We start from the raw sequence: 26,122 nt of genomic DNA, 5'->3' as shown, positions 1-26,122 counted from the left end.
ACAGTGTGCCCTTGTTGCCAAGAAGGCCAATGGCATTTTGGGATGTATAAGTAGGGGCATTGCCAGCAGATCGAGGGACATGATGGTTCCCCTCTATTTGACATTGGTGAGGCCTCATCTGGAGTACAGTTTTGGGCCCACACTACAAGAAGGATGTGGAAAAATTGGAAGGAGTCCAGTGGAGGGCAACAAAAATGATTAGGGGACTGGAACACATGACTTATGAGGAGAGGCTGAGGGAACTGGGATTGTTTCGTCTACGGAATAGAAGAATGAGGGGGGATTTGATAGCTGCTTTCAACTACCTGAAAGGGGGTTCCAAGGAGGATGGACCTCGACTGTTCTCAGTGGTAGCAGAAGACAGAACAAGGAGTAATGGTCTCAAGTTGCAGTGGGGGAGGTTTAGGTTGGATATTAGGAAAAACTTTTTCACTAGGAGGGTGGTGAAACACTGGAATGCGTTACCTAGGAAGGTGGTGGAATCTCCTTCCTTAAAAGTTTTTAAGGTCAGGCTTGACAAAGCCCTGGCTGGGATGGTTTAGTTGGGGATTGGTCCTGCTTTGAGCAGGGGGTTGGACTAGATGACCTCCTGAGGTCCCTTCCAACCCTGATATTCTATGATTCTATGATTCCTATGCAGTGGGATAGTTTGCTCTTGTGGGCAATGGGTCTTAACTGGTGCCTACTGTAATTATAGGGAATGTGCCTTTAAGGTCTGAGCTTCCCAGACAGACAGTCAGGTGGGCTGCTGTGAATCTCTTGTTATTATAGCCAGTTGGAAACAGACAGAACAAAGCAGATCTCTTTGCAAGCTTCTATGCACTGAGCAATCACTGAACACCACACCTTGGTCTTGCGCTGGCTTCTCTGCACAGTGGTGAATTTCACCCTGATTATAAAACACAACAGACAGTGGTGTGACCCTCTGGAGTGAAATGTGCAAAGTGGAGCCCATAAACCCCTCTCTGTTTTATTTGATTGTCATTTAGGCCATCACAAAGCAAATGGAGAGGCTCCTACAGGCACCGCTGCCATCAGAAGAATCCGTGGAAAACAAATTGGAAAAGATCATGAGTGACGTGAGCAGCCAGGAAAATGCAGCCTTGCTGGAAGTGGTGCTGCATACTGCTCTCACGCTGACCCTGTCCCAGAACCCACTCACCGAGCTGTTCAAATCCATCTGCTTCCAGCCCAGCGCTGTCAAGGTGAGTCTAAAGCAAAGAGCCATTGTATTCCTCCTCGGCCCCAGCAGCTCTGTAGTGCCAGTGACCTAATCCCCTTTATGCCCCTTTCTGTCTGAAGTGTCAGTTACAGCAGCTTTTGGGTGTGGGAGGAACTTAAGATCTGTCCCTATAAATACAGATATATTTAAAATCATCCAAAATCATGGCCATCGTGCCACATCCCACCTGCACTTTTCTTCTGGTTCTCGTCTCTTTCTGTTAACTCAATCGCTAACCAGAGACTTTGGATTTTCTAGTCCAAAAACTTCCAAAGTCACTATTTGCATTTCCCCCTTTGTCCAATGACACATGCTGGGGATATGTGCATGACAGCACCTGCCTGAGGTTCTGGGGGCCCCAGGGAAATAGTACCGAAAGAATTTAAGGACAGAAAGAACCATTATAACCCCTGCATAACCCAGGCCAGAGAATCTCACTCAATTACCATTGTTTGGAGCCCTGAATTATTCGCCTCTCTGTCTGTCCGTATGTGTGTGTCTGTCTGTTTGCAGTGACTCATTATCTTAATGTCAGCTGATAAAGATAGATTTTCCTGTTGAAATCAAAAGGGAAATCAAAGTTTCCACAGGTCATTGGGCCGGATACAGGAATTGCTGGGTGAGATTCTCTGGACTGTGCTATGCAGGAGGCTGGGTTGGATGGTCAGAAAGGTTCCTTCTGGCCTTGACATCGATGACTCTTTCCCTTTGTGCTCATGTGGCTGGTTTCCCAAGTTATGGCACCAAATTCCCAGAGGAAGAATATGGTCTTTGTTTAGGCAGAGAAAGCCACACAGCACAAGGAAATGGAAACCTGTACCTGGGACGAAGGGGGAGAATTTGGCATGAAGCTGGGTTGGCGTAGCACAAACACCCCTTGTGAGAATTGATCTGGCCTAGCCAGCAGCCTGCTTTGGAGGCTGAGCACTTTTACAAGCCCATTTTGCTTTATGATTCCATACCAGTATTTTATTACTCATTCAGTGGGGGATCATTGGGGGATCAGGCACTGGACTAATACTCAGGTTTCCTGGGTTCTTTTCCCACCTCTCCCTGGGTGACTTGGGCAAGTCACTGAACCTTTCTCCTTCTTAGTTTCTCCTCCCACCTCTTGTCTATTTATTTTGTAACTCGTTGAGGCAGGGATTGTCTCATTATATGTCTGTATGGTGCTGGGCACAACAGGACCCCGACCTTGGTCGCTGTGAGTCTGTGCAGCGCCCAGCCCGACAGAACCCTGATCTCAGTCGCTGTGTGTCCGAGCCGTGCCTGGCACAGAATCATAGATTATCAGGGTTGGAAGAGACCTCAGGAGGTCATCTAGTCCAACCCCCTGCTCAAAGCAGGACCAACACCAACTAAATGATCCCAGCCAGGGCTTTGTCAAGCCGGGCCTTAAAAACCTCTAAGGATGGAGATTCCACCACCTCCCTAGGTAACCCATTCCAGTGCTTCACCACCCTCCTAATGAAATAGTGTTTCCTAATATCCAACCTAGACCTCCCCCACTGCAACTTGAGACCATTGTTTCTTGTTCTGTCATCTGCTACCACTGAGAACAGCCAAGCTCCATTCTCTTTGGAACCCCCTTCAGGTAGTTGAAGGCTGCTAGCAAATCCCCCCCTCACTCCAGTTCCCTTAGCCTCTCCTCATAAGTCATGTGCCCCAGTCCCCTAATCATTTTCGTTGCCCTCTGCTGGACTCTCTCCAATTTGTCCACATCCCTTCTGTAGTGGAGGGACCAAAACTGGACACAGTACTCCAGATGTGGCCTCACCAGTGCCGAATAGAGGGGAATAATCACTTCCCTCGATCTGCTGGCAATGCTCCTACTAATACAGCCCAATGTGCCATTAGCCTTCTTGGCAACAAGGGCACTCTGCTGATTCATATCCAGCTTCTCATCCACTGTAATCCCCGGGTCCTTTTCTGCAGAACTGCTGCTTAGCCAGTCGGTCCCCAGCCTGTAGCGGTGCATGGGATTCTTCCTTCCTAAGTGCAGGACTCTGATGGGGGCATGATGGGGCCCTGATCTCAGTCACTGTGTGTCTGTGTGGCACCCGGCACGATGGGGTCCTGATCTCGGTAACTGTATGTCTGTGCAGCGCTTGGTGTAATGAGGTTCTGAGCTTCACTCACTGTGTGTCTGGAAGGTGCCAGGAATCATAGAATCATAGAATATCAGGGTTGGAAGGGACCTCAGGAGGTCATCTAGTCCAACCCCCTGCTCAAAGCAGGACCAATCCCCAATTAAATCATCCCAGCCAGGGCTTTGTCAAGCCTGACCTTAAAAACTTCTAAGGAAGGAGATTCTACCACCTCCCTAGGTAACGCATTCCAGTGTTTCACCACCCTCCTACTGAAAAAGCTTTTCCTAATATCCAACCTAAACCTCCCCCACTGCAACTTGAACAAAACCTTATATCTCCCAAGTCTCCATCCAGCGCTCTATCCACATACTCTTCCTTCCACTCTGCCCCAGTGCTGTAGTAAAGGTGTCCAACTGTGGTTTGTTTACAAGGGGACCTACCTTCCGACCATGCCGGGCGACCTTCTCTTTGATGTGATGAATTGGAAAAACGTTGGCTTTACAAAGATGTGGAGTAAGTCTCAGAAAAACTTTATATTAATATTTTTTCTTACTGCTTTTAAGTGCACCACTGTTGTAATACCAGGTGTGCTTGCCAGGAGGCAGCCATTCCGCTTAACCCAAATGGTGCCTACATACAGAGAGGTTCCTGTGCCAGCTCCTTTCCAAGCCCCCGGGGGGAGGTGTGGCTGGGAAAAATGCGGCATGACTGGGACACAGCTGAGACCAGCTGATCCCTGCTTGGCAGAAAAGTACCCTGAGGCTATAGGAAGCTGGTCTTAAATTAGAGCAAGGTTAAAGATGGGTCTGGCAGCCGTGGTGCAAGGGATGGGTAAAGGCTGCTGAAAACAGCGACTGCATTTCAGACGGACCAGAAATCTGGTTTAGAATGTTGGTTCACAAGGTCATTTTTTACAGAAGCAGGAAATTTGGGACCAGGTCCCTGGCTGGTGTCAGTTGGCCATTGCTCCGTTGGAGTCAGTGAGCCAGATTCCCAGCTGAGGAGAATCGGTTGTCGCTCCATTGGAGTCAGTGGGGCTGTGCTGATCCACCAGCTGAGGTTCTGGTGCATTCTCATTACTGTTGTTTTTGTGACTGTACCAGTAGCTGACTGGTCTGATTCTCTCTCTCACACAGGATGCCGATGCGGGCAGCACTGGCCCATTCGAGCTGTAAGTGTCTCTTCGTAGCTGTTGTTTGTTGGGGGTGTATCTTCAGCCTCGTGCTGCGTCTCTGTGTCTCTGGGATGTACGTGTAGGATTTCTTGGGACAGGGCTACTTGCCATTGACACAAGGATCCAGAGGCCCAAGCTGACTCCTAACCTGATCTCCCTACTTAAAAACATGCACTTAAATTGCACCTAAATCTTCACGTTAGGGCTGACGTAGTGTCTGGGCTTGAGCTTTTCACTGCTGTGCATCCCCAAGCTAGTCTCCTGTGATTCGAGAGTATCCTATCCGGAGCTGTATCCACATGTAGCCCCTTCCTGGGGCACCCCTGTAAGGGTGGTAGAGCCCCTGGGTGGGGGCTGAACCTGCCTCCTCCAGAGCTAAGAGCACAAGTCTTTCCTGCCTGAGCCGAAAGACCCACCTCTCTTAGCCCAGGCTGTAGCAGGCTCATCAACCTCTATGTACGGCCCAGCCATCGCTAGAGCTGGGCAGGGCCCCACACTGGTAAGCGTGGGCTACATGTGTAGATGGGTCTGTGGAGACAGTTACTGAAGATAAAGTGTTCCATGGCATGGCCTATAAGAGCAAAACATGTGGTATTTGTAAAGTTAGTTGCTTTTGCCCTGAAAATGCCTTAGGCTCAGATTCACAAAGGGGTTGGACGTTGTGACGCTGCACGTGGCAACACCTAACTTTTAGTCGCTTAGAAAAGCGCTGGAGCAGCAGTGGGATCCACAGAGCCCGAGTTAGGCACCCAGCTCCCTGTACAATGCCTGGGCAGAGACAGGCACCGGACAGTGTGACACACCAAGCCAGCATGCCAGGCGAGGAGCTGCGTAAGCCAGCCAGTGGGAGATGCTGATCAGTGGGGTATGTGCTAAGCCCTTCCCCACTCCTTGGTCCAGGCTGCAGGGAAGCACCTAGCTCTGCTCAGTGATCCAAAGGGGCGTAGGCACCTAAGTCATTTCTGTGTCACTCTGCACAAAGATTGAGATTTTCACTGCTGTACATTCAAGCTACTTTCCTGGGACACTAGAGTTTCATCATATCCAAAGCTGCATCTGTATGAAGCCTGTGTCACTCCACACAAAACAACCGGAGGAGGAGGAGGAGGAGGTAGTGGTGGTGAGAAGGAGTCTGCAGTCCGGTGATTAGGGAGGTGGAGGACCAGTCCCCTTGTTCCAATGACTCATTGTTTAGCCTCAGCGGAACAGCATCACGAGGAGAGATTGAGGAAGCCCCATCAGAATTTCCCATAGCTCAGTGTCTACGGCTCCCTTCTGGGAGGTGGGAGCCCCTAGTTTAAATCCTTTGGGCCAAGGGAGTATTTAAACCTGGATTTCCTGGGGTGAGTGCTCTAACCACTGGCCTGAAAGGTATGAAGGATCCTCCTCCTCTGGCTAGGTTTTCAACGGGCTCCTTTTCCTGTCTTCCCCCAGTTCATGGGTTGCTCTGGAGCTGAGGCAAGAGATCAGTATTTGGACACCAAGAGTGGGGCAGCAGTGCACATGCCCAGAGGCAGAAGCCTTAGCACTGAGGGAACTTGTACCCTGAAAACAGAGGCGTGGAGTGAGTGTAGATGTCTACAGGGTTAGTTGGTAGCTGAGCAGGAGTTTTGGGGCTCACAGTGATGCCTGAAATTGGGACTTAGCCACAAAGTACCCTGGTGGATCTGGGCCTTCCCAAGTGCAGGTCTGAGTACCCTGCACCTAATCCTCCTCCTCTGTTCTAGCAACATGGTTTTCAACAGTGACCGATCTGGTTTTGCCTTGCCACTAGCAGTCATGCTCATTCTGCGTACATTTGGTGAGACCACAGCTGTATACACTCAAAGGGAGCTGCCCCCTCCCCCCCGAATTTCAGTGTGTTTGGGGAGCCTGGGGGCTTGTCTACGTGTCCATTTGTGTGTGCGGCAAGCCGGGGTGTGAACTACAGCACACTGTCCTGCACATTGTCACCGTGTGGACGCTGCTGCCTCTTGTGCACTAAAAGTTCCGTCTTGCACTTGGATGTCCTGCTGATTCACTAGCATGTGCTGGAGCAGGTGCCATGCAGACAGTTGGTGCGTGTACATTCACACCCCAACCTCCCGTGCACTGAGGGGCTGTGTAGACAAGCCCTAACTGCACTAGGCTAGTCTGAGAAACATGATCCTACACACAAAGCCAGTATATTGCACACTCACTGTCTTTCCTGTTCACTGTTTTGAACATTTCTGCCTCCAGTGGTTTGTGCAACGTCTGTTTCTTGCTCCGCTGCAGAGTGATGCTGTCTGGCTAGCAGCTGAGCAATCCATTGTACAATTGTTGCATTGCTGATTCTTTAAAAAATGACTAAAGCTGGCCTTATCCCTGTGACAACAGTGCGGACTGCCCATGGAGATTATGAAATGTGTGTGTGGCTCCGAGGTCGGTGGGACTGATCACAAACCGGTGAAGGGATTTGAGGAAGTAGATGTGTAAGTTTAAAGTCATTGCATGTAATGTAAAAGGAATGAATGAGACTGTGTCAACGTAAACCCACACAGCTGTCTGGGAATTGTCTACTGGGGTGAACTATAGGTGCCAATTTTAGGGGAAATTTCATTGAAAGTTCAAAATTCCAATCATTTTCCCCACCCCAGTGTGACTCCATGGTCACTATAGTTGTGAACTGATTTGGGTGAAACACCAAAAAGTACACGGTTTGGGAGAAAAGTCTGACCTCTGACTGTCAGATAAATTGTGGTTTCTTAATACAGCACGAAGGATAAAACAGAGAGAGGCTACGTGCTGGGGAGTCCGTCCTCACGGAACAATGAGACCGAGAGGGATCTGCCTGCAGCCTCAGTCTCCATCGCCAGAGCACTGCTCCATTCTTCAATGCTACTGGGGACTTTTACCGATAGACAGGTGGGAAAACAAATGCCCCCGGCAAAACATCTGTCTGTCTGTCTGCAGTAACTGATCAGTGTTACACACCACTAACAGGCTATAAATTGTAATGGTAATTTTGTCTGACTTATACATTGCCTTTGTGGAGGTGTCTGTACAATTAAGAGGGGAAATGCTTCCTCAGAGCTAAGCTATGGAAATACTTTGCCTTCTAGTCCATTTTGGAGCTAATGAAAGTGAAGCCCCAGGACGCAGAAAAGTTCTTTTGTGACCACCTTGAAAAAGACATCCAGTTCCTCGCAGAGTCACTAAGTGGAAACATAGACGATGCAACAATGACAGTCCACCTCTTCCTCAGATACATCCTCGACAGCACAGCAGGTAAAGGAACGCCTCGTTTTAGGGGCTGTTATTTTTTCTTTTGTTTTGTTTTTTGCTGCTGTATTTATGACAAATTCAGACTAAAATTAGGTTCAAAATGTTTAACCGAGAGGGGCATGATCCATCAGGACAGCTCATGTAGGGATGAGGTGGATTCCCCAGCACTTGGAGCCTTGACATTAAGAATTGATATTTCTTTCTAAAAGTCTGCTATAGCTCAGACAGAGGTGATGGCCATGGTGTAGAAATCACTGGGTGAGGTTCTATGGCCAGTGTTATGCAGGAGGTAGGACTAGATGATCATAACGCTCTCTTCTGGCCTTACAGTCTATGAATCTATCAATAAACTGATTTTTAACTGGCTAATATTTTAATGTGTTCCTATATCTTATGACTCAAGAATCCAGTTGCCTGGTAACATTGTAATTCATTTCACTATTTTGAACGACAATATTTACTGCAACTCCTCTACTTTAGATCTGCTCGTTATTTTATGTTAAATGATGAAAGCTTACGTGTAATTGTATATTTCTTACAGACACAAACATGACTATTAAATTTATGCATGAAAAAGCAGACAGAGTACAATGGGAAAGCTGCTTAAAAGCCGTAACTCAGTCGTTCTTCCAGGTATGTGAGGACTGGTTTTCTATACATGGTAAATATCACAAATATAACCAGCTGTTTACTCAGGGTAAGAGAGAGAGCCAGAAAAAGCCCACCTGAGACTTCCATGCCACAATATGAAACCAGAAGTCACACAAAACATTTCTAAAATGCCATTTTTTTGCCTCCAAAGAACCCCTTGGTGCTCAGGTGCCACAGTGATGGGCGTGTTATAAGAACCTGATAGAACAACATAGACTATATTAAGCCTAGCTCACTTTTCCAATGCAAAACTTGTTCATTGTGTTCAGCGTACTAGAGAGGAAAACCCTGTGTGTTTGAGTGTCTACAAACCTGGTATTAAACGGCCTGCCACTCTGTATTTCCAAGAGTTCTGTTGGCATTTCATTATTATTAATTATTATTATTATTATTATCATCACAGTAGGGCCTGTTGGCTTAAACAAAGATCAGGGCCCCATTTTGCCAGGCAATTCACAGACACACACAAAGAGTCTCTTTGTGCTGGGCATGGGGGCCAGGGAGCCATGGCCCTCTGACTTTTTACCAGCAATAAGGGCGAGCAACAGTGGGGAGGGGGAGGAGAAGAGCAGGGGTCCAAGTCCTTGGGGAGAAGGGGTTAGGATGGGGCTATGTTTTGGGGGCCGGTGGCCCCCCCCACTCCTAGGGAGCTTCCATCATCCCTAGCTGGGTGCTGCACAGACACACAGTGAAAGACAGTCCCTGCCCCAAAGGGCTCACAGTCTAAATGGACAAGGGCAGGATGATTGTCCCTTTTTACAGATGAGAAATGGAGACACAGAGTCATGAAATAGCTTCTCTGAGATCACATAGGGAGTTGGTGGCAGAGCCAAGAATTGAACCCAGATCTCTAGTCTTGTGCCTTAACCCTGAGCTGGCCCCTTTATAACAAGACTCGATTGCTAACTGACATCTCACTTCCACAGGTGCTGGAGCAGAAACTTGCTTCTGCAAAGCAGCAGATCGTAGAGGAGGGAGCTCACAGTTCAAATGTTCTCCTGAAAGTAGCCTATGGCCAGTCCCCGCCTTTCAGCCACCTGCCGAGCTGCGGGCTGATCAACATGCCCTGCATGTGGAGATTTGAACAGAGGATGACACTCCAACGCCTGACCCATCTGGTGCAACAAGAAAATGGAGCAGACCAGTTCCCTGTGCTCCTGGAACTACTGTCCAAGGTGCTCTGGGATGATTTGAACTAATGTGTACACACAAACGGCACATGCGTTAGAACAGCACACACACACACACGCACAGATGTGAATACATTGTAACCCTTTTTCAGCCCAACAGGCTAGTCAAAGTTTGGGGCCTTGTGGATGTTCCAGTTGGAAGTAGAAATTGATGGAGTCTGGTATTTTCTTTACTGCAGTTTTGTTCATTTACAAAGAATATACAGAGTCCTGTCTCTCTGAACACAGGGGGAATCAACTAGCAGGAAACAGCTTTTGTTGCTCACAGGACCAAGAGCAATCTTAGAGCCTGCACCTGACCTCTTCCCAGGTTTCTGCCACTGGCTTGCAGCTGCTCCCTCCTTCTCTGTCTGTTCTTATCTGTTTCTGTGAGCTCGTCTACACTACAATGCTGTGCCGCTGTAGCACTTCAGTATAGATGCGCCCGACGTCAACAGGAGGGATTCTCCCACTGGTGTAGGTAATCCGCCTTCCCAGCCCTCTGTGATCTCTCTTCGCACAAACAAACACAGCTACCCAAAATAATACTCAGTCAAAAGCTCCTGGGCCGGTTCACACATGTCTTTTGTCTTAGCTGGAGCTTTTACTTACAGTTATGTTAACTGAAGGGTGAGTTCACACCTATCAATCTCAGTGGGGTTTTAACTCCGCCCGTAATAAGGTTTCACCCAGCTCATAACAATACTCATTTATAGTTAGAGTAATAGGAACATTAGGACTAGAAGGGAGCTCATAGATTCCAAGGCCAGAAGGGACCATCTAGTTTGACCTCCTGTCTAACATAGGCAAAAAACTGCCCCCAAAATAATTCCTAGAGCAGAGCTTTTAGAAAGACATCCAATCTTGATTTTAAAGTGGTCAGTGATCGAGACTCCCCCATGACCCTTGGTAAATTATTCCAATGGTTAATTACTCTCATTGTTAAAAATATACTCCCGGGTCATCGTGTCCAGTCCCCTGCTGTTGTTCATCATAGAAACTTCTTCATAGCTTATCAATGATGAGATAACTGGCTCTGTGGATATGGGGAAAGCAGTGGACGTGATATACCTTGACTTTAGCAAAGCTTTTGATATGGTCTTCCACAGTATTCTTGCCAGCAAGTTAAAAAAGAATGTATTGGATGAATGGACTATAAGATGGATAGAAAGCTGGCTAGATTGTTGGGCTCAACAGGCAGTGATCAACAGCTCGATGTCTAGTTGGCAGCCGGTATCAAGTGGAGTGCCCAAGGGTCGGTCCTGGGGCTGGTTTTTTTTCAACATCTTTATTAATGATCTGGATGATGGAATGAATTGCACCCTCAGCAAGTTTGCAGATGACACTAAGCTGGGGGCAAGTATCAGAGGGGTAGCTGTGTTAGTCTGTATCCGTAAAAACAACGAGGAGTCCAGTGGCACCTTAAAGACTAACGCATTTATTTGGGAATAAGCTTTCCTGGGCAAAAAGCCCCCTTCATCAGACGCATGGAGTGGAAATTACAGATACAGGCACGAATATACAGGAACATGAAAAGAAGGGAGTTACCTTACAAGTGCAGTGTTGACAAGGCCAGTTCAGTCGGGGTGGATGTGGCCCACTCCCAATAGTTGACGAGGAAGTGTCAATACAAAGAGAGGGAAAATTGCTTCTGAAGTGAGCCAGCCACTCCCAGTCCGTATTCAAGCCCAAATTAATGGTGTTAAGTTTGCAAATGATTTGCAGCCTGCAGGTTCTTTGAAGTTTGTTTTTGATGTTTTTTTGTTGAAGGATGGCTACTTTTAAATCTGTTACTGAGTGTCCAGGGAGATTGAAGTGTTCTCCTACTGGCTTTTGTATGTTACCATTCCTGATGTCTGATTTGTGTCCATTTATTCTTTAAGGTAGAGACTGTCCAGTTTGGCCAGTGTACGTGGCAGAGGGGCATTGCTGGCACATGATGGCATCTATCACATTGGTAGATGTGCAGGTGAATGAGCCCCTGTTGGTGTGGCTGATGTGGTTGGGTCCTATGATGGTATAGTCTTTAAGGTGCCACCGGACTTCTCGTTGTTTAAGCTGGAGAGAGAGGTAGCTGGAGGGTAGGGATAGGGTCCAGAGTGACCCAGACAAATTGGAGGAGTGGGCCAAAAGAAATCTGATGGGGTTCAATAAGGACAAGTGCAGAGTCCTGCACTTAGGACGGAAGAATCCCATGCACCGCTACAGGCTGGGGACCAACTGGCTAAGCAGCAGTTCTTCAGAAAAGGACCTGGGGATTACAGTGGATGAGAAGACAGATATGAGTCAACAGTATGCCCTTGTTGCCAAGAAGGCTAATGGCATATTGGGCTGCATTAGTAGGAGCATTGCCAGCAGATCGAGGGAAGTGATTATTCCCCTCTATTCGGCATGGTGAGGCCACATCTGGAGTACTGCATCCAGTTTTGGGCCCCCCACTACACAAAGCATGTGGACAAATTGAAAAGAGTCCAGCGGAGAGCAATGAGAATGATCAGGGGGAGGGGCACAGACTTATGAGGAGAGGCTAAGGGAACTGAGCTTTTTTAGTCTGCAGAAGAGAAGAGTGAGGGGGGATTTGCTAGCAGTCTTCAACTACCTGAAGGGAGGTTCCAAAGAGGATGGAGCTCGACTCTTCTCAGTGGTGGCAGATGACAGAACAAGGAGCAATGGTCTCAAGTTGCAGTGGGGAAGGTCTAGGTTGGATATTAGGAAACACTATTTCACTAGGAGGGTGGTGAAGCACTGGAATGAGTTACCTAGGGAGGTGGTGGAATCTCCATCCTTAGAGGTTTTAAAGGCCCGCCTTGACAAAGCCCTGGTTGGGATTATTTAGTTGGTGTTTGTTCTGCTTTGAGCAGAGGGTTGGACTAGATAGCCTCCTGAGGTCTCTTCCAACCCTAATCTTCTATGATTCTATGAAACTCCATCTTAAAACCCAGTTAGTGTTGGGCTCCACTCCTTCTGGGAGGTTGTTCCAGACCCTCCCTCCTCTGATGGTTTCCAGCCTACATTTATTCTTGGCCAGTTTATCTCCATTTGTTCTTGTGCCAACATTGTCCTTCAGCTTCAGTAGCTCTTCTCCCTCCCTGGCGTTCGCCCCCCCTGAACTCATTGTTCCACCGTAATGAAGCGATATTCCAGGTAAAAGAAAAAATCTAGAATTTGTCGATTTTGAGGCCAGAAGGGGCTGTTATAATTGTCTATAGTCTGGCCTCCTGTGTAACCCAGGCCAGAGACCCTCACGCAGTGTTTTCTGGGTGACCTAGAATGGATATTTTAGAAAGAGACTGAGGTCTTGATTTAAAGACAGGAGATAATTATGCTAGGTTTCCCATCATGTCTGTATTTAAACATGAACATACAGGTTTAAATTATGCCCGTAAATTATGCACTGACCAATGTGCAAGTGAGTCATGTGACAATGGCTGTTTTCTTCACACACTGAACAAGGAACTTTATTAGAATAAAAGGTTTCAGAGTAGCAGCCATGTTAGTCTGTATTCACAAAAAGAACAGGAGGACTTGTGGCACCTTAGAGACTAACCAATTTATTTGACCATAAGCTTTCATGAGCTACAGCTCACTTCATCGGATGCATTCAGTGGAAAATACAGTGAGGAGATTTATATAAACACCCATTTTTTCATGTTCTGTGTGATCATACACACTCACTTAAGATGAGCTATTACCAGCATAAAGAATACTAGAATAAAGAAACTCACAGTTTCCCTGTAGCCCGCTGTCTCTCTCTAATCCTAATGTTCTTTGTCCAGACTAGGAAAAAACCTAGTGTAGGCAGGTTTCACATGTCTTATGAACAGCACTTAATACATTTTAGCTGACTCTAAAAAAACACCATTTTTTCCTACTTTGAACTCCTCCCCTTCTAACAGGCTTCCTGCTACACATGTAAAGAAATAGGACAGCTATCCTCACAAGGGGGTTAATTTACACCATTATGTTTACACCTCTTAATCTGGCCCAAAGAAACAAGGCAGGTGTGATCTGCTACTTCCATTCCAGTCAGGCAGCTTTATTTGATTGCAGTGCTTGCCTATGGACAATTTTGAGTTTGTATTACAACAGGTGTACTAGCAATGACCAGTATGAAAGGCCAGGGGGTTGGCAGGTAGCAGGATCTTTGTATAGCTTTCCTAGGGTCCAATAGAGAACTGTAGGGGTAAAGTAGGTTACTATTAAAAAGTCCAAAGGGGCTTGGAGCCAGATGGACTGGTCCCCGCCTGCTGTTTTGCACTGCTCCAGTAATGCAAAGCAGCCAGATACCCACATAACCATGAAGTTTGCAGGAACATCAAAACCACACGACGCCCTTCCCAGTAACCTCTTTTCTCTCCCACTGAACACAGACATCACGTTAAAGAGGTGGCTACTTTTTTCTTACAGCACCAGCACATCCGACACGTGCAGCACCTGCCCGAAATTCTCGCTCTGCAGCGCTCTCTGATCCACTTTTTCCAAAACGGCGATATCCACGAAGGTGAAAGGCTTTCTGTGAGAAAGTTCTTGGAACGGGATGACCTCTCAGGTACACGTCATACTTCTAGGGTTATGGTACCAAAACCACCCTTGGAACAGTTGTGTTGGAGTCAGTGGGGCCAAATCTCCAGCTGGTGTGAATCATTACTGTGCGCTGGCCCTATAAACCTGTGGAGTCCTCAGTGCTGCAGGGATCTTCTTGTGGCTTTAGGGCAGCTTTGCATTGTGGGGACAACCCCTGTCAGCCTCAATGCGCCCAAGAATCTGTATGACCCTATTTCTTGAGCATCCATAAAGAACCCAAGGAACTTCATGGCTGAGCTAGGCATGGTCTCTGTACAAGGGATAATACTGACATGCCTGGGGCTTGAGCCAGATAGTGTAGAGATCAAGGGAAAAACTCCCATTTGCTGCAGTGGGCTTTGGAGCAGGATCAAAGAGAACACCTGCAGTTCTGCAATTATTTGCAAATTATAAACACCAGTCAAAGAAGCCAATGAGAGCAATCAATCAAAATGCTAAGAGCCACTGGCTTTCCATAAGACGGTGGGCAGGTCCACAGTACAGACATTTGACAGCATGGCCAGGCTGGTCAGGTGTGATGAGATGCAATTTTGTGATTGATGGAGCTTGATGGCAAAAGCTCCTAGTGCAGAGACAGTTCTACCAGCTGCACTGTGCTTTTGCCAGGACCACTTATTTTGCTCAGGGAGGCAGGAATAAGCCAAACCGGCAAAAGTGCTTTGGCTGCTGTACACGGTGTCCACACTAGGAGCGCTTTGCTGGAACAGGATACTGGTATAGCCACGCCGGCAAAGTGCTCCAAGTGTAGACCTGGCCTTGATCTTCTCAGGGCTAGATCCGCAAAGGGGACTTAAAGTCAGCATTGCAATGCCTGACAGCTACACACCAGGCTGCTTAAGGGAATCCACAGATTAATACTTACCCTGATTGGGCCAGAGAGAGAATGGCTTTGTAGCCTGGTGATTAGGTTACGCACCTGGGAGAGCCCGGCTCCAGTCCCCCTGCTCCAGCTAATATTTAAGTAGTTTATACAAAGTGAAGCAGGTTCAACAGGAGAGATTGAGAGGATGCTAGCCCAGAATACCCAATAGTCCAGTGGTTAGGTCACTCACTTGCAATCCTAGGGACCCTGGGTTCTAGTCCCAGCTCTAAGTAAGATAGATGGGGGTTTTCCAGGGAGAGTGCTCTAACCACTGATACAAGGGCACCATCACTACCTCTTCTGTCTCAGCTCTGACTTGGAAGCAGGCCTCTGAGAATGCTTACTGGGTTGGGCTTCTGCAGATGAGATAGGTGGAGAGATGTCTAGTTCATAGACTCATAGAAATGTAGGGCTGGAAGGGACCTCGAGACGTCGTCAAATCCAGGATCGAGTAAACCTAGATTATTTCTGACAGGTGTTTGTCCAGCATGTTCCTAAAAAAACCCCACCCCAATAATGGAGATTTTACAACCTCCCTTGGAAGCCTATTCCAGAATGTATGGAATGTGTAACCTAAATCTCCCTTGCTGCAGATTAAACCCATTACTTCTTGTCCTGTCTTCATGGAGAACACTCGATCTCTGTCCTCTTTATAACGGCCCCTAACATATCTGGAGACTGTTATCGGGTCCCCCCCTTCAGTCTTCTTTTCTCATGTCTAAACATGCCCAGGTTCCTCCTAGGTCAGGTTCTCTAAACCTTTTATCATTTCTGTTGCTCCCCTCTGGACTCGCTCCAGTTTGTCCACATCTTCGCTCATGTGTGGTGCCCAGAACTGGACACAGTATCCAGCTGAGGCCTCCGCAGTGCCGAGAGGATCGGTGACCTCCCATGAACCCTGCTGGGGCTTGGGTGGCGTCAGGATTTTGAAGGTTGTGTACATGCCGCCTAGCAGACATTTAGGCACCTAGCGGACTTTACCAGTGGGAGTTTAAGCAACTGCAGAGTTAAGTGGCAGCTGAGTGGTGATTTTAAATATCTAAATTTTGGCTTCAGGTGCACAAAATGACAATTAGGTGCCTAAATCCCTTTGTGGATCTAGCCTTCAGTGCCTAAATCTCTCAAAAATCAATGTCAGGCTCCCAAAAAACATAGGCACTTTTCAAAATGTTACCTCATACCTGTTGGTAAATCTTTTTTAATGTTGCAAGGTATGTTAACATTTCAATTAGTCTTTTTACTATGAGAAGTATTTTTGCAAGAGGGAAACTGTTTCTTTTTCCTGGAAAACATATGTTGATAAATGCCATGTTCTCTTCCAACTTCAGATGATCAGCGTTTGACTTTCAAAAGAGCCATACAAACTGTTCGGAAAGTCTGGAGCAATATAAGATCAAGCCTCAGAAGCTCAGGTATTTTGTCTTTCATGGTATTTTACTTTCCTTTACTCTACTTTACTTTCCTTACTCTACTTTCTAGATATTTTTCTATCATGTAACAAACAAACGATTCAGTTGTGAAGCTGAGTATGAGTCTACTCCAGAGTAATTACCAAGTATTCCCTGACACGCAGCTGGTCCCAAATTACCCCCTATCCTGCAAAGACATGAACATCCTTAACATACTCTGAGTGGTTCCACTGACTTCACTGGGGCTACTCGAAATGTCTAAAGCTCAGCATGGATGTAAATCTTTGCAGGGTTGGTGAGGAAGGGAGCTGCGTACTGAAAGGGCAGTGATAGTCAGGTTGCCCAGTTGTGTAAGCTAACTGAGCATTTTTGCATATGGAAATTGCTAGCTAGAAGTGGGGGTGACTTTTAATTTTTTTCTAACTGTTGCAAGTTTTTCACAACTTATTTTTTCATAAAACACTTGCTGGGTTTTTTTCCAGCCAGTTGGTTGAATTTTGTTTATTTATTTAGATTCAGTTTGAAATTTTGACAAAAAGATGGCATGGAAAATGTGGAGAATAATTTTGTGAAAACCATTTTCTTTCTCCCCTGCCACTTGATCCCCTGGTTCCTGTGATTCCGTGCACACAGTGTGAAAGATTCTTTGCTTTGTTACAGAAATCAATATCCCTGAGGAACTGTGGTGCAAGGAGATCAACGCTGACACTGCCATACTGGACCTCCTGCCAACCACTCCATCCATAACTTCCATTGTTACGAGGTTCTTAATACAGCTCCAGAACAGCTGCATTGACACCGCTGCTCAACTCACTAAGGAAAAGCAAAGGTATCTTTCAATCCTCGCCCCTAGAGGTGAACCACTCTGACTAGGTAACTTTAGTTACCCATAAATCAACAATTCAGCTTAAAACATAGATCCTGAGTCTCATCTCATTTCAGCCATCTGTGTGAGAGCCAGGCCAGACTTCTCCAAGAAGAAAACATAACTCTTGCGACCTTGTGCAATGAGGCAGTTAGGGTGAAGCTGTACCAAGGTGTGCTCAGGTGGCGTGTAAAGTTGATTTGGTCTTATTTTAGTGTCCCAGACAGGGGTGCTGGAACTAGGGGTGCAGGGGGTCCTGTAGCACCCCTGGCTTAAAGTGACAGGTTTCAGAGTAACAGCCGTGTTAGTCTGTATTCGCAAAAAGAAAAGGAGTACTTGTGGCACCTTAGAGACTAACCAATTTGCACCTTAGAGACTAACCAATTTATTTGAGCATGAGCTTTCGTGAGCTACAAAAGTGAGCTGTAGCTCACGAAAGCTCATGCTCAAATAAATTGGTTAGTCTCTAAGGTGCCACAAGTACTCCTTTTCTTTTGGCTTAAAGTGGTTTCCATTCTATACAGGGTTTACAGGTTTGTCCAATAGCTTTCAGCACCCAGCACCCTGGTCCCAGACTTACCTTAGGGTAGCTGAGATCCGAATCCAACCCTGACCCTACAGCAATCAAGGGATGACTCCATACTGACCCCAGGGTAACTTGTCATGTTACTATAAGGACGGACTGAGGAGCACAGCAAGATACTTATGGTCCCAACAGGGAACTGCCTTTTTACAGCCAACCTGGGCATGCCACAGACATTCAGCGGCATATAATCCAGAGTGTGATCGCAGCTGTACTAGTATGAAGATGTTGACAGCAGTGTAGTTTTCCCATAAATTTGGGGTAATAAGTTATAGTGGTGACAGGTATCAGAGGGGTAGCCATGTTAATCTGTATCCACAAAAACAAGGAGGAGTCCAGTGGCACCTTAAAGACTAACAGATTGATTTGGGTATAAACTTATGCCCAAATAAATCTGTTAGTCTTTAAGGTGCCACTGGACTCCAAGTTATAGTAGTGTAAGCGTCTTTATACCAGTGCAGCTGCACCCGGCTAGGGGTTGAACCAATTAATCTATTTAGCAAAAAAAAAAATCTCGCACAACCCAAAAAATAGTTAAACTGGTACAAAATCTATTGGTAGAACACGCTAGCTCAACCGATATACTACAGCTGCAAACGGATATAAGAGCATCCACACAGGGGTTTGCACCAGTGCGACTACATTGATTTTTTAAAACCGATTTCAGCTCAAGGAGCGCTTGATTTCAGTTCAGCTGGTACAACCACAAGAGCAAAACTTCCACTGGCTTTAACAGGGCAGGTTGAAACTCTTAGGGCCATATTCTTAGGGATTTACAACGGTGTTTAGGCACCTGAAGGTGCAAAGAGGCACCTCGTGGGATTTTTCCAAAGTGCCAAGGCAGATTAGGCTCCAAACTCCCATTGTTTTCAATAGTTGCAATGGGAGGTACTATAGGCTAGTGGACACAGAAGACCTGGGTTCTAATCCTGGCTCTGCTGGGGCATGTTGGGTGAGTCCATTGCCTTCCTCTGTGCCTCAGTCTTCCTAACTGTAAAATGGGGATAATGGTACTTAGTTCTAAGAGCTAGAGGTTATTACTTCTTATTATCTGCATCTGTAGGTGCCCAAAGACCGTTGTAAAGCTGACCTTTGATCCTTTAGCTCACACAGCGAAGGTGCTCAGTGCTGGAGATTGCATAGTCTCTCTTTGCTTTCCCCTTGTCTCATCTCTCTGGATGACTGTGCTGCCAACTCACCCTGTTTTACTGCCAGTCTCGCTTCCCTGTCCATTTCTGGCCTTTGTGGCTGTGGGGAAAAGCCTGGAAATGTGGTCCCCAAGTCTGCCAACTCCAGGAGGTGAATAGAAATGCCTCAGAACATAATAGTCTTTAAATCTTAAGCCAGCTGCATGATTGTTGGAGCCCAGCATGTGTGGGGTTGGCCAAACTGACGGGGTGTTGTGCTGTCAGGGTAAACATCGCGAAGGTTCATGTTCAGAGTTTAAAGACAGAAGGGACTCTTGGATCATCTAGTCTGAGTTCCTGTATAGCACAGGCCATTAGTATCAGCCAGTTACAAGCTCTAAGACCAACAATTTGTGTTTGGCTAAAGTATCTTTCAGAAAGGCATCCCATCTGGACTGGAAGCCACCAAGGGATGGAAAATCCCCCACTTCCCTTGGCAGTTTATCCCAGGGTTAGTCACCTTCACTGTCAACAGTTGGTGCCTTATTTCCAATTTGAATTTCTCAGGCTTCAGCTTCTAGCCATTGGTTTTTGTTCCCTGCTAGATTAAAGAGCCCTTTAGTACCGGTGATTTTCTCTGTGTACAGGTATTAATATAAGCCAAGGGCTTTTTTCACTCAGCAAGCGACACAGCCAGCCAGTGCTGTTTCCGCACGTGGCAAGAACATCAGCCTAGCAGTGCATCATTAAGAGCAGCTTTGGGCTCTTCCTCCACCGACTCCCGTGGAGCTACTGCGCTGATGTGACGGAGAGTAGCGTTTGGCTCACTGTCAGCAGCTCTGCCAAGCATGAAAAAGAACATGAGTCCACCCCCCAGAAATCATAAGATTCCTCAAAAGTCACAAGATTTTTTAAAAATACTGTTATGCTAGAAGGTGCCATCAAGCAGATCTTTGATCTACAGACAATCACAGACTTCCTTAAAGCTGATGACTGTAGGGAGCACCTTTATTTCAGGCTGAATGGAAGGAGCGGTTTACTACCCCTGTGTATAATGATACATGGAAACAATAGAAGACACCACCCCAGGCACTAGGCCACATGTCTAGGTGGCAGCCGGTGTCAAGTGGAGTGCCCCAGGGGTCGGTCCTGGGGCTGGTTTTGTTCAATATCTTCATAAATGATCTGGAGGATGGTGTGGATTGCACTCTCAGCAAATTTGCGGATGATACTAAACTGGGAGGAGTGGTAGATACGCTGGAGGGCAGGGATAGGATACAGAGGGACCTAGACAAATTGGAGGATTGGGCCAAAAGAAATCTGATGAGGTTCAATAAGGATAAGTGCAGGGTCCTGCACTTAGGACGGAAGAACCCAATGCACAGCTACAGACTAGGGACCGAATGGCTAGGCAGCAGTTCTGCGGAAAAGGACCTAGGGGTGACAGTGGACGAGAAGCTGGATATGAGCCAGCAGTGTGCCCTTGTTCCCAAGAAGGCCAGTGGCATTTTGGGATGTATAAGTAGGGGCATAGCGAGCAGATCGAGGGACGTGATCGTCCCCCTCTATTCGACATTGGTGAGGCCTCATCTGGAGTACTGTGTCCAGTTTTGGGACCCACACTACAAGAAGGATGTGGATAAATTGGAGAGAGTCCAGCGAAGGGCAACAAAAATGATTAGGGGACTGGAACACATGAGTTATGAGGAGAGGCCGAGGGAACTGGGATTGTTTAGTCTGCAGAAGAGAAGAATGAGGGGGGATTTGATAGCTGCTTTCAACTACCTGAGAGGTAGTTCCAGAGAGGATGGTTCTAGACTATTCTCAGTGGTGGAAGAGGACAGGACAAGGAGTAATGGTCTCAAGTTGCAGTGGGGGAGGTTTAGGTTGGATATTAGGAAAAACTTTTTCACTAGGAGGGTGGTGAAACACTGGAATGCGTTGCCTAGGGAGGTGGTGGAATCTCCTTCCTTAGAAGTTTTTAAGGTCAGGCTTGACAAAGCCCTGGCTGGGATGATTTAATTGGGTATGGGTCCTGCTTTTGAGCAGGGGGTTGGACTAGATGACTTCCTGAGGTCCCTTCCAACCCTGATATTCTATGATTCTATGATTCTAAGGCCAATCAGAGAGTAAGCCATGTTGGATGAGGGGTTTCCCTGAGACTGACTGCAAATGTAAAAGGCTAGTGGATTGTTTCTCACACTGTGTGTATGTGTGAGAAGAAGAAAGACAGGGGAAAAAAAGCCAGCAGAAAACGAGAGAAGTGGTGGTGAGCATGGTCCAGAGACATGGCAGAGACAGAGAGCCTCCAGACTGGAAATGGTGAGCCAGGGACCTGCCTCCTGCTTGTATGTTTCTGCTGTGTTCAGGGAACCAGGACTTCATGTGCATTCTGTAAATAAATAGGGTTGCACCAAAGAAATACCTGACCTGTATCATCCATTTCTCCTCTTAATGGAAACAATCCCACAAGGCCCTAAATGCTGGCTAATTTCTTGGGTCAAAGGGTCAACAATAATAAAGATGGAGGTGCTTTTATTTTCCTCTCAGGGTCAAGATTTCAAGCTTTTCCCTGCAGCTACCAGGGTGGGAAACGTGCCTTTTTTTAAAATGGGAGTTGCTTTTCTCCCATGACTCCAGGAGCTGGAACCACAAATAGCATGAGACTCCCAAGAGTTGGCAACTGAGCGTAAGGCTGGAGAGATGTGCTAAATGGCCCACCAGGGCTTGTTCCATCTTAGATTTTTTTTGGCAGTAAAGAAGAAGACCCCTCATGTTATTCTTCCCTTTTCTCCAGGTCTGTTTCAGCGGAAGAGGTGAAGCACGCCTCTGTGTTAAGTGTTACTGAGAGCGACTTGATCACCATGGCGCTGTTGAACTTCCAGTATGTGCTCGAGGAAGATGGAACCAAGACCACCCACTATAACTTTCTGACTCTGCAGGGGCAAGCGATTCACCGATTCATCAGCGGGAAGCCTGTCGTGAAAGCCCAGGTGAGTTCAGGATGAAATCATGGAGGCGGCGCTTTGCCATAGACTTCAGTGCAGCCAGGATTTTACTCTCAGTGCTTGCTGCTCGGCCGCCTGGCACCTGTGTGGAGTCATTCACACCTGAACAAAATGGGTGCAAACCACAAACAATTCAGAACGCATAGGTAGAATGGTGATGACCGGTGAAAGACCTGATCCACTATGGCCTTTTCCAGATTTACACCTGTTTAGCTCCATTGATTGCAGTGGGGTTACATTGATGTAAATTGGGGGTAGTGCATTGGCAAATCAGCCCCACTGTGTTTAGACTTAGGTTAAAATATTCAAACATGCCTAAGTGACTTAGGAGCCTAGGACCCATTTTCACAAGGGACATAGGAGCAGAGCTGGTTGGGAATTTGCTGACGCAGTTTTGTTGTTGTTGGAAAATGCCAATTCATCAGGACCAAAACTTCCCATGGGAACATGCTGATTTTGACAAATTGTTCGTTTAAATAAAAAAGAAAATTGGAGAAATGTTTTGAAAATATCAAAACATCTCATTTCCTCATTTGATTTCTGGTTTGAAACAATTGTGTGTTTTGAAATTAGAGTTATTTATTAGTTTAAATTTTAAAAATAAAAGTAAAAAGTCAAAATCAAAATTAAACATTTTTGAAATTATCAAAACAAAACATTTCAATTGACCCAAACCAAAACATTTTTCTGTTTGTGAAAATTTTCAAGATTTTGAGTTCCCATATCAATTTGTAAGAGAGAAGTTTTTGAACTCTCAAATTCTCTCAGGATAGCAAAACCATTTCCCTCCCAGGTCTGCTTAGGAGTCTAAATCCCATTGACTTGCAATGAGACTTGGGCTCCTAGGGGCCAGATTTTTTAAATTATTTATCAGAGGGGTAGCTGTGTTAGTCTGTATCCACAGAAACAACGAGTAGTCCAGTGGCATCTTAAAGACAGATTTATTTGGACATAAGCTTTCGTGGGTAAAAAACCCACTTCTTCAGATGCAAGGTTTTTCTTTAGATTTTTTACCCATGAAAGCTTATGCCCAAATAAATCTGTTAGTCTTTAAGGTGCCACCGGACTCCTCCTTTTTTGAAATTATTTAGGCATCTAGGGGCCTATTGGAATTTTCAAAAGCACCTGAGCAGGTTAGATGCCTAAGTCCCACGGCAAAACAATGGGATTTGGGCACCCAAGTGACTAAATCATCTTTGAAAATGGTTCTTACATTCCAAAATCACTTAGGCAATTCTGAACACTTTAGCGTGAACTCCCATTGATTTCAATAGATGATTTTTTAAAATCACATTGGGCACTTTTAAAAATCCAGCCTTAAGAGCCTAAGACACTTTTCAAAATGGGCTATAGGCTCCTAAATCCCTTAGGTGCATTTTGAAAATTATGCTTTAACCCTTGGAGTGTGCTTCAGGTTTTTTTCTGTACTGAACAATGCTGTACTTCATAAACCAGTTATTAATCACTAACATTTTCATTTTCAGACAACTCCGTCCATTACGCTGAACAATGTGAAGACTCTGTACTCCACGAAAGATAACGTTAAAGAACAACTGCGCCAGGTGAGATCAAAAACAACCCTGGGTTTTCCCGCAGCTTCAGACTCAGATAATCCTCTCTCTTTCCCCCACTGTAAATAGCTTTCATAGCCACTATAGGGTCAGAAGGTTGAGTAAATATCCCAAACCTACAGTATGTCCACTCATCCATTAAGGGCACCATTCTCTAAACACTCCAGTCATTTCTGGGTGCCTCCAGGATTTGAGTGCTCAGCTTGAGACATTGGAGCAGCACAAAGCGGCCGTAGAGTAGGCCAGAATCAGGCCTATGATGAGCCAAGTGGCCCATCAAGGTCTAGCTTTAGCCACTAAGAAGCACATTTTTGTACAGTTCCTTGGCCACTTGGAGTCAGGGGGGCTGGTTCTCTTCCCTCGTATGCCAGCTACACAACAGTTTTATTCCATTGACTGCCCTGATTTTACTCCTGAATTACGCTGATGTAATGCTCTCATTATTGGTTCAAACACATTTTGAAAGAATTCCCATTATAAAATAATTATTTAGAGAAGGGTGACTTGAGGGCTGTTTGTTCTCCCTGTCTCATGACACAGGAAAAACAGGATTTTCAATTAAATTAAAAGGTGGCAAATTTAAAACTGATCAAAGGACATACTTTTCCACACAATATGTGGCTATTCTGTGGAACTCATTGCCACAAGAAGTCACTGAGGCCAAGAAGTTAGCAAGAAATGATTGGACATTTCTGTAGATCACAGAAATATCCACAGTTAGCAATAATTAGTGATGACAAAAATTTTTAAACCTCCCACTCTAGGGTGTGAGCCGGTCTCTTACTATCAGAGATCAGATGGGGTCTAGCATGGGAGCAGATTATTTTCCATCTGGGGCGGGAGGGCATTTCCTATGCCTTCCTCTGTGGCATCTGCTATTGCGTGTTGTCAGAGACAGGTGACTGTACTAGACGGACCTGGCATTGATCCCGTCTGGCAATACCCATGTTCCCTTCTGGTAAAGTCCCATAGAATTTAGTACTGATGAAACCAAAGGTCTCTGTAGTGTGATTCCATAGAAACTGGTCTCTAAATCTTTCCAGTTTCATAGAGAATTATATCCTTTTTCCACTGAATGCATCCGATGAAGTGAGCTGTAGCTCACGAAAGCTTATGCTCAAATAAATTTGTTAGTCTCTAAGGTGCCACAAGTACTCCTATCCTTTCTATAGTTTTTGTCACCTTCCCCTAGAATGCCAAGCAGGAATAGAATTCTCACTTGAATTATATAGCAAAATCATCAAACGTATAGCACTTACATTCTATAGGAGTTTTGCTTAGAGGGTCACCTAACTTTACAATCTTAACTATCAGAATGAGATAAAATACGTCATGAAAGTATTTGTGTATTATTAACACGGCATTATTAACACATCTTAACGATGAGGTGACTTGATCACAGTCTAAGTACCAACATGGGGAACAAATACTTGATAATAAAGGGCTTTTCAATCTAGTAGACAAAGGTAAACTGTGATCTTGTGGCTGGAAGTTGAAGTTAGACAGGAAATGAAGTAACATTTTTAACAGTGAGAGTAATTAGCCATTGGAATAATTTACTGAGGGCTGTGGTGGATTCGCTCTCACTAGCAATTTTTAAATCAAGATTGGATGCTTTTCTAAAAGACCTGTACTTCAAACAGAAATTATTTTGGGGAAGTTCTGTGGCTTGTGTTACACAGGAGGTCAGACTCAGTAGACCATCACAGCAGTCACTTCTGGCCGTAGAATCTATTAATTTAATATTCATTTGTCTTATATATGGCATCTCTAACAAAATTCCTCATAGGTTCTTCACACATTGTATACAATCCCGTAGACCATATAAGGCCAGTGTGGAAACACTTAAGGCTGAGTTTTTCAAAGTTGCTTAGGGGATTTGGATGCTATTGATTGTAATGGAAATTGGATGTGGAAATCCTACAGACAGCCTTTCATCTCCTGTTGCTATCCATAGGAACCCCTGAGCATGAGTCTAATGAAACGCATTATGGAAGAGGCCAGTTCAGTGAACGACATTTCCAGAGCACTCTCCACCCTGAAAGTGGCTGCAGAGTTCCTGGCCGTGACTGGAGGGGACCCAGAGCGGCTCCTGACTGAGTATGTCAGAAATGACCTGAAGATGGAGGCTAATGCAAAGCAGTTCAGAGACTTACCAGTAAGAGATTAACTTTGGTTTGAATTCACAGCAATGAAAACGAAGCTCTTTATAATAAATATTCTTTGTTTTCATGCTTTCTACTATACATTCTGAATATATGAATATAGAGTACAGTTTCTTTCCAAAACTATTGTTTGAGCAAAAAATTGTGGTTTTGACTAAATGAATATTTTTGCTTTCTATGGAAAATTTCAACTTTCCATCAAAAAAGAAAAATGAAAACTTTTGAGTTTCCCCCAAAAATGGAAACAAAAACATCAATTTTCAGGTTTCTAAGGAAAGGTTGAAATTTTCCACAAAACATTTCATTGAAATGTTCTGTGGAAGAAAACCCGTTCTCTAACCAACCCTACTGTATAAATTCTAGAGTAGAGTAGATTTTTCTGTCAGAAAATGCCGA

General features: G+C 45.6%; 1 protein-coding gene across 1 annotated transcript in view; it reads left to right on the top strand.

Moving 5' to 3' along the window:
- The window catches only part of LOC311522443 (E3 ubiquitin-protein ligase rnf213-alpha-like), a 178,657-nt gene that overhangs the window by 144,821 nt on the left and 7,714 nt on the right, over positions 1-26,122 (top strand). The window contains exons 58-71 of the mRNA XM_084631781.1: positions 990-1,205; positions 3,744-3,825; positions 4,449-4,483; positions 6,845-6,939; positions 7,222-7,372; positions 7,570-7,735; positions 8,274-8,365; positions 9,310-9,558; positions 13,960-14,101; positions 16,327-16,410; positions 17,068-17,236; positions 21,780-21,975; positions 23,475-23,552; positions 25,519-25,719. Of these exons, the coding sequence (XP_084487907.1) occupies positions 990-1,205; positions 3,744-3,825; positions 4,449-4,483; positions 6,845-6,939; positions 7,222-7,372; positions 7,570-7,735; positions 8,274-8,365; positions 9,310-9,558; positions 13,960-14,101; positions 16,327-16,410; positions 17,068-17,236; positions 21,780-21,975; positions 23,475-23,552; positions 25,519-25,719 (1,956 nt within the window). The remainder of the gene's footprint in view (positions 1-989; positions 1,206-3,743; positions 3,826-4,448; positions 4,484-6,844; positions 6,940-7,221; positions 7,373-7,569; positions 7,736-8,273; positions 8,366-9,309; positions 9,559-13,959; positions 14,102-16,326; positions 16,411-17,067; positions 17,237-21,779; positions 21,976-23,474; positions 23,553-25,518; positions 25,720-26,122) is intronic.

Source organism: Lepidochelys olivacea (genome assembly GCF_965140295.1).
Source record: "Lepidochelys olivacea isolate rLepOli2 genome assembly, chromosome: 6".
NCBI lineage: Eukaryota > Metazoa > Chordata > Testudines > Cheloniidae > Lepidochelys > Lepidochelys olivacea.
This window is presented reverse-complemented; position numbering and strand designations above follow the sequence as displayed.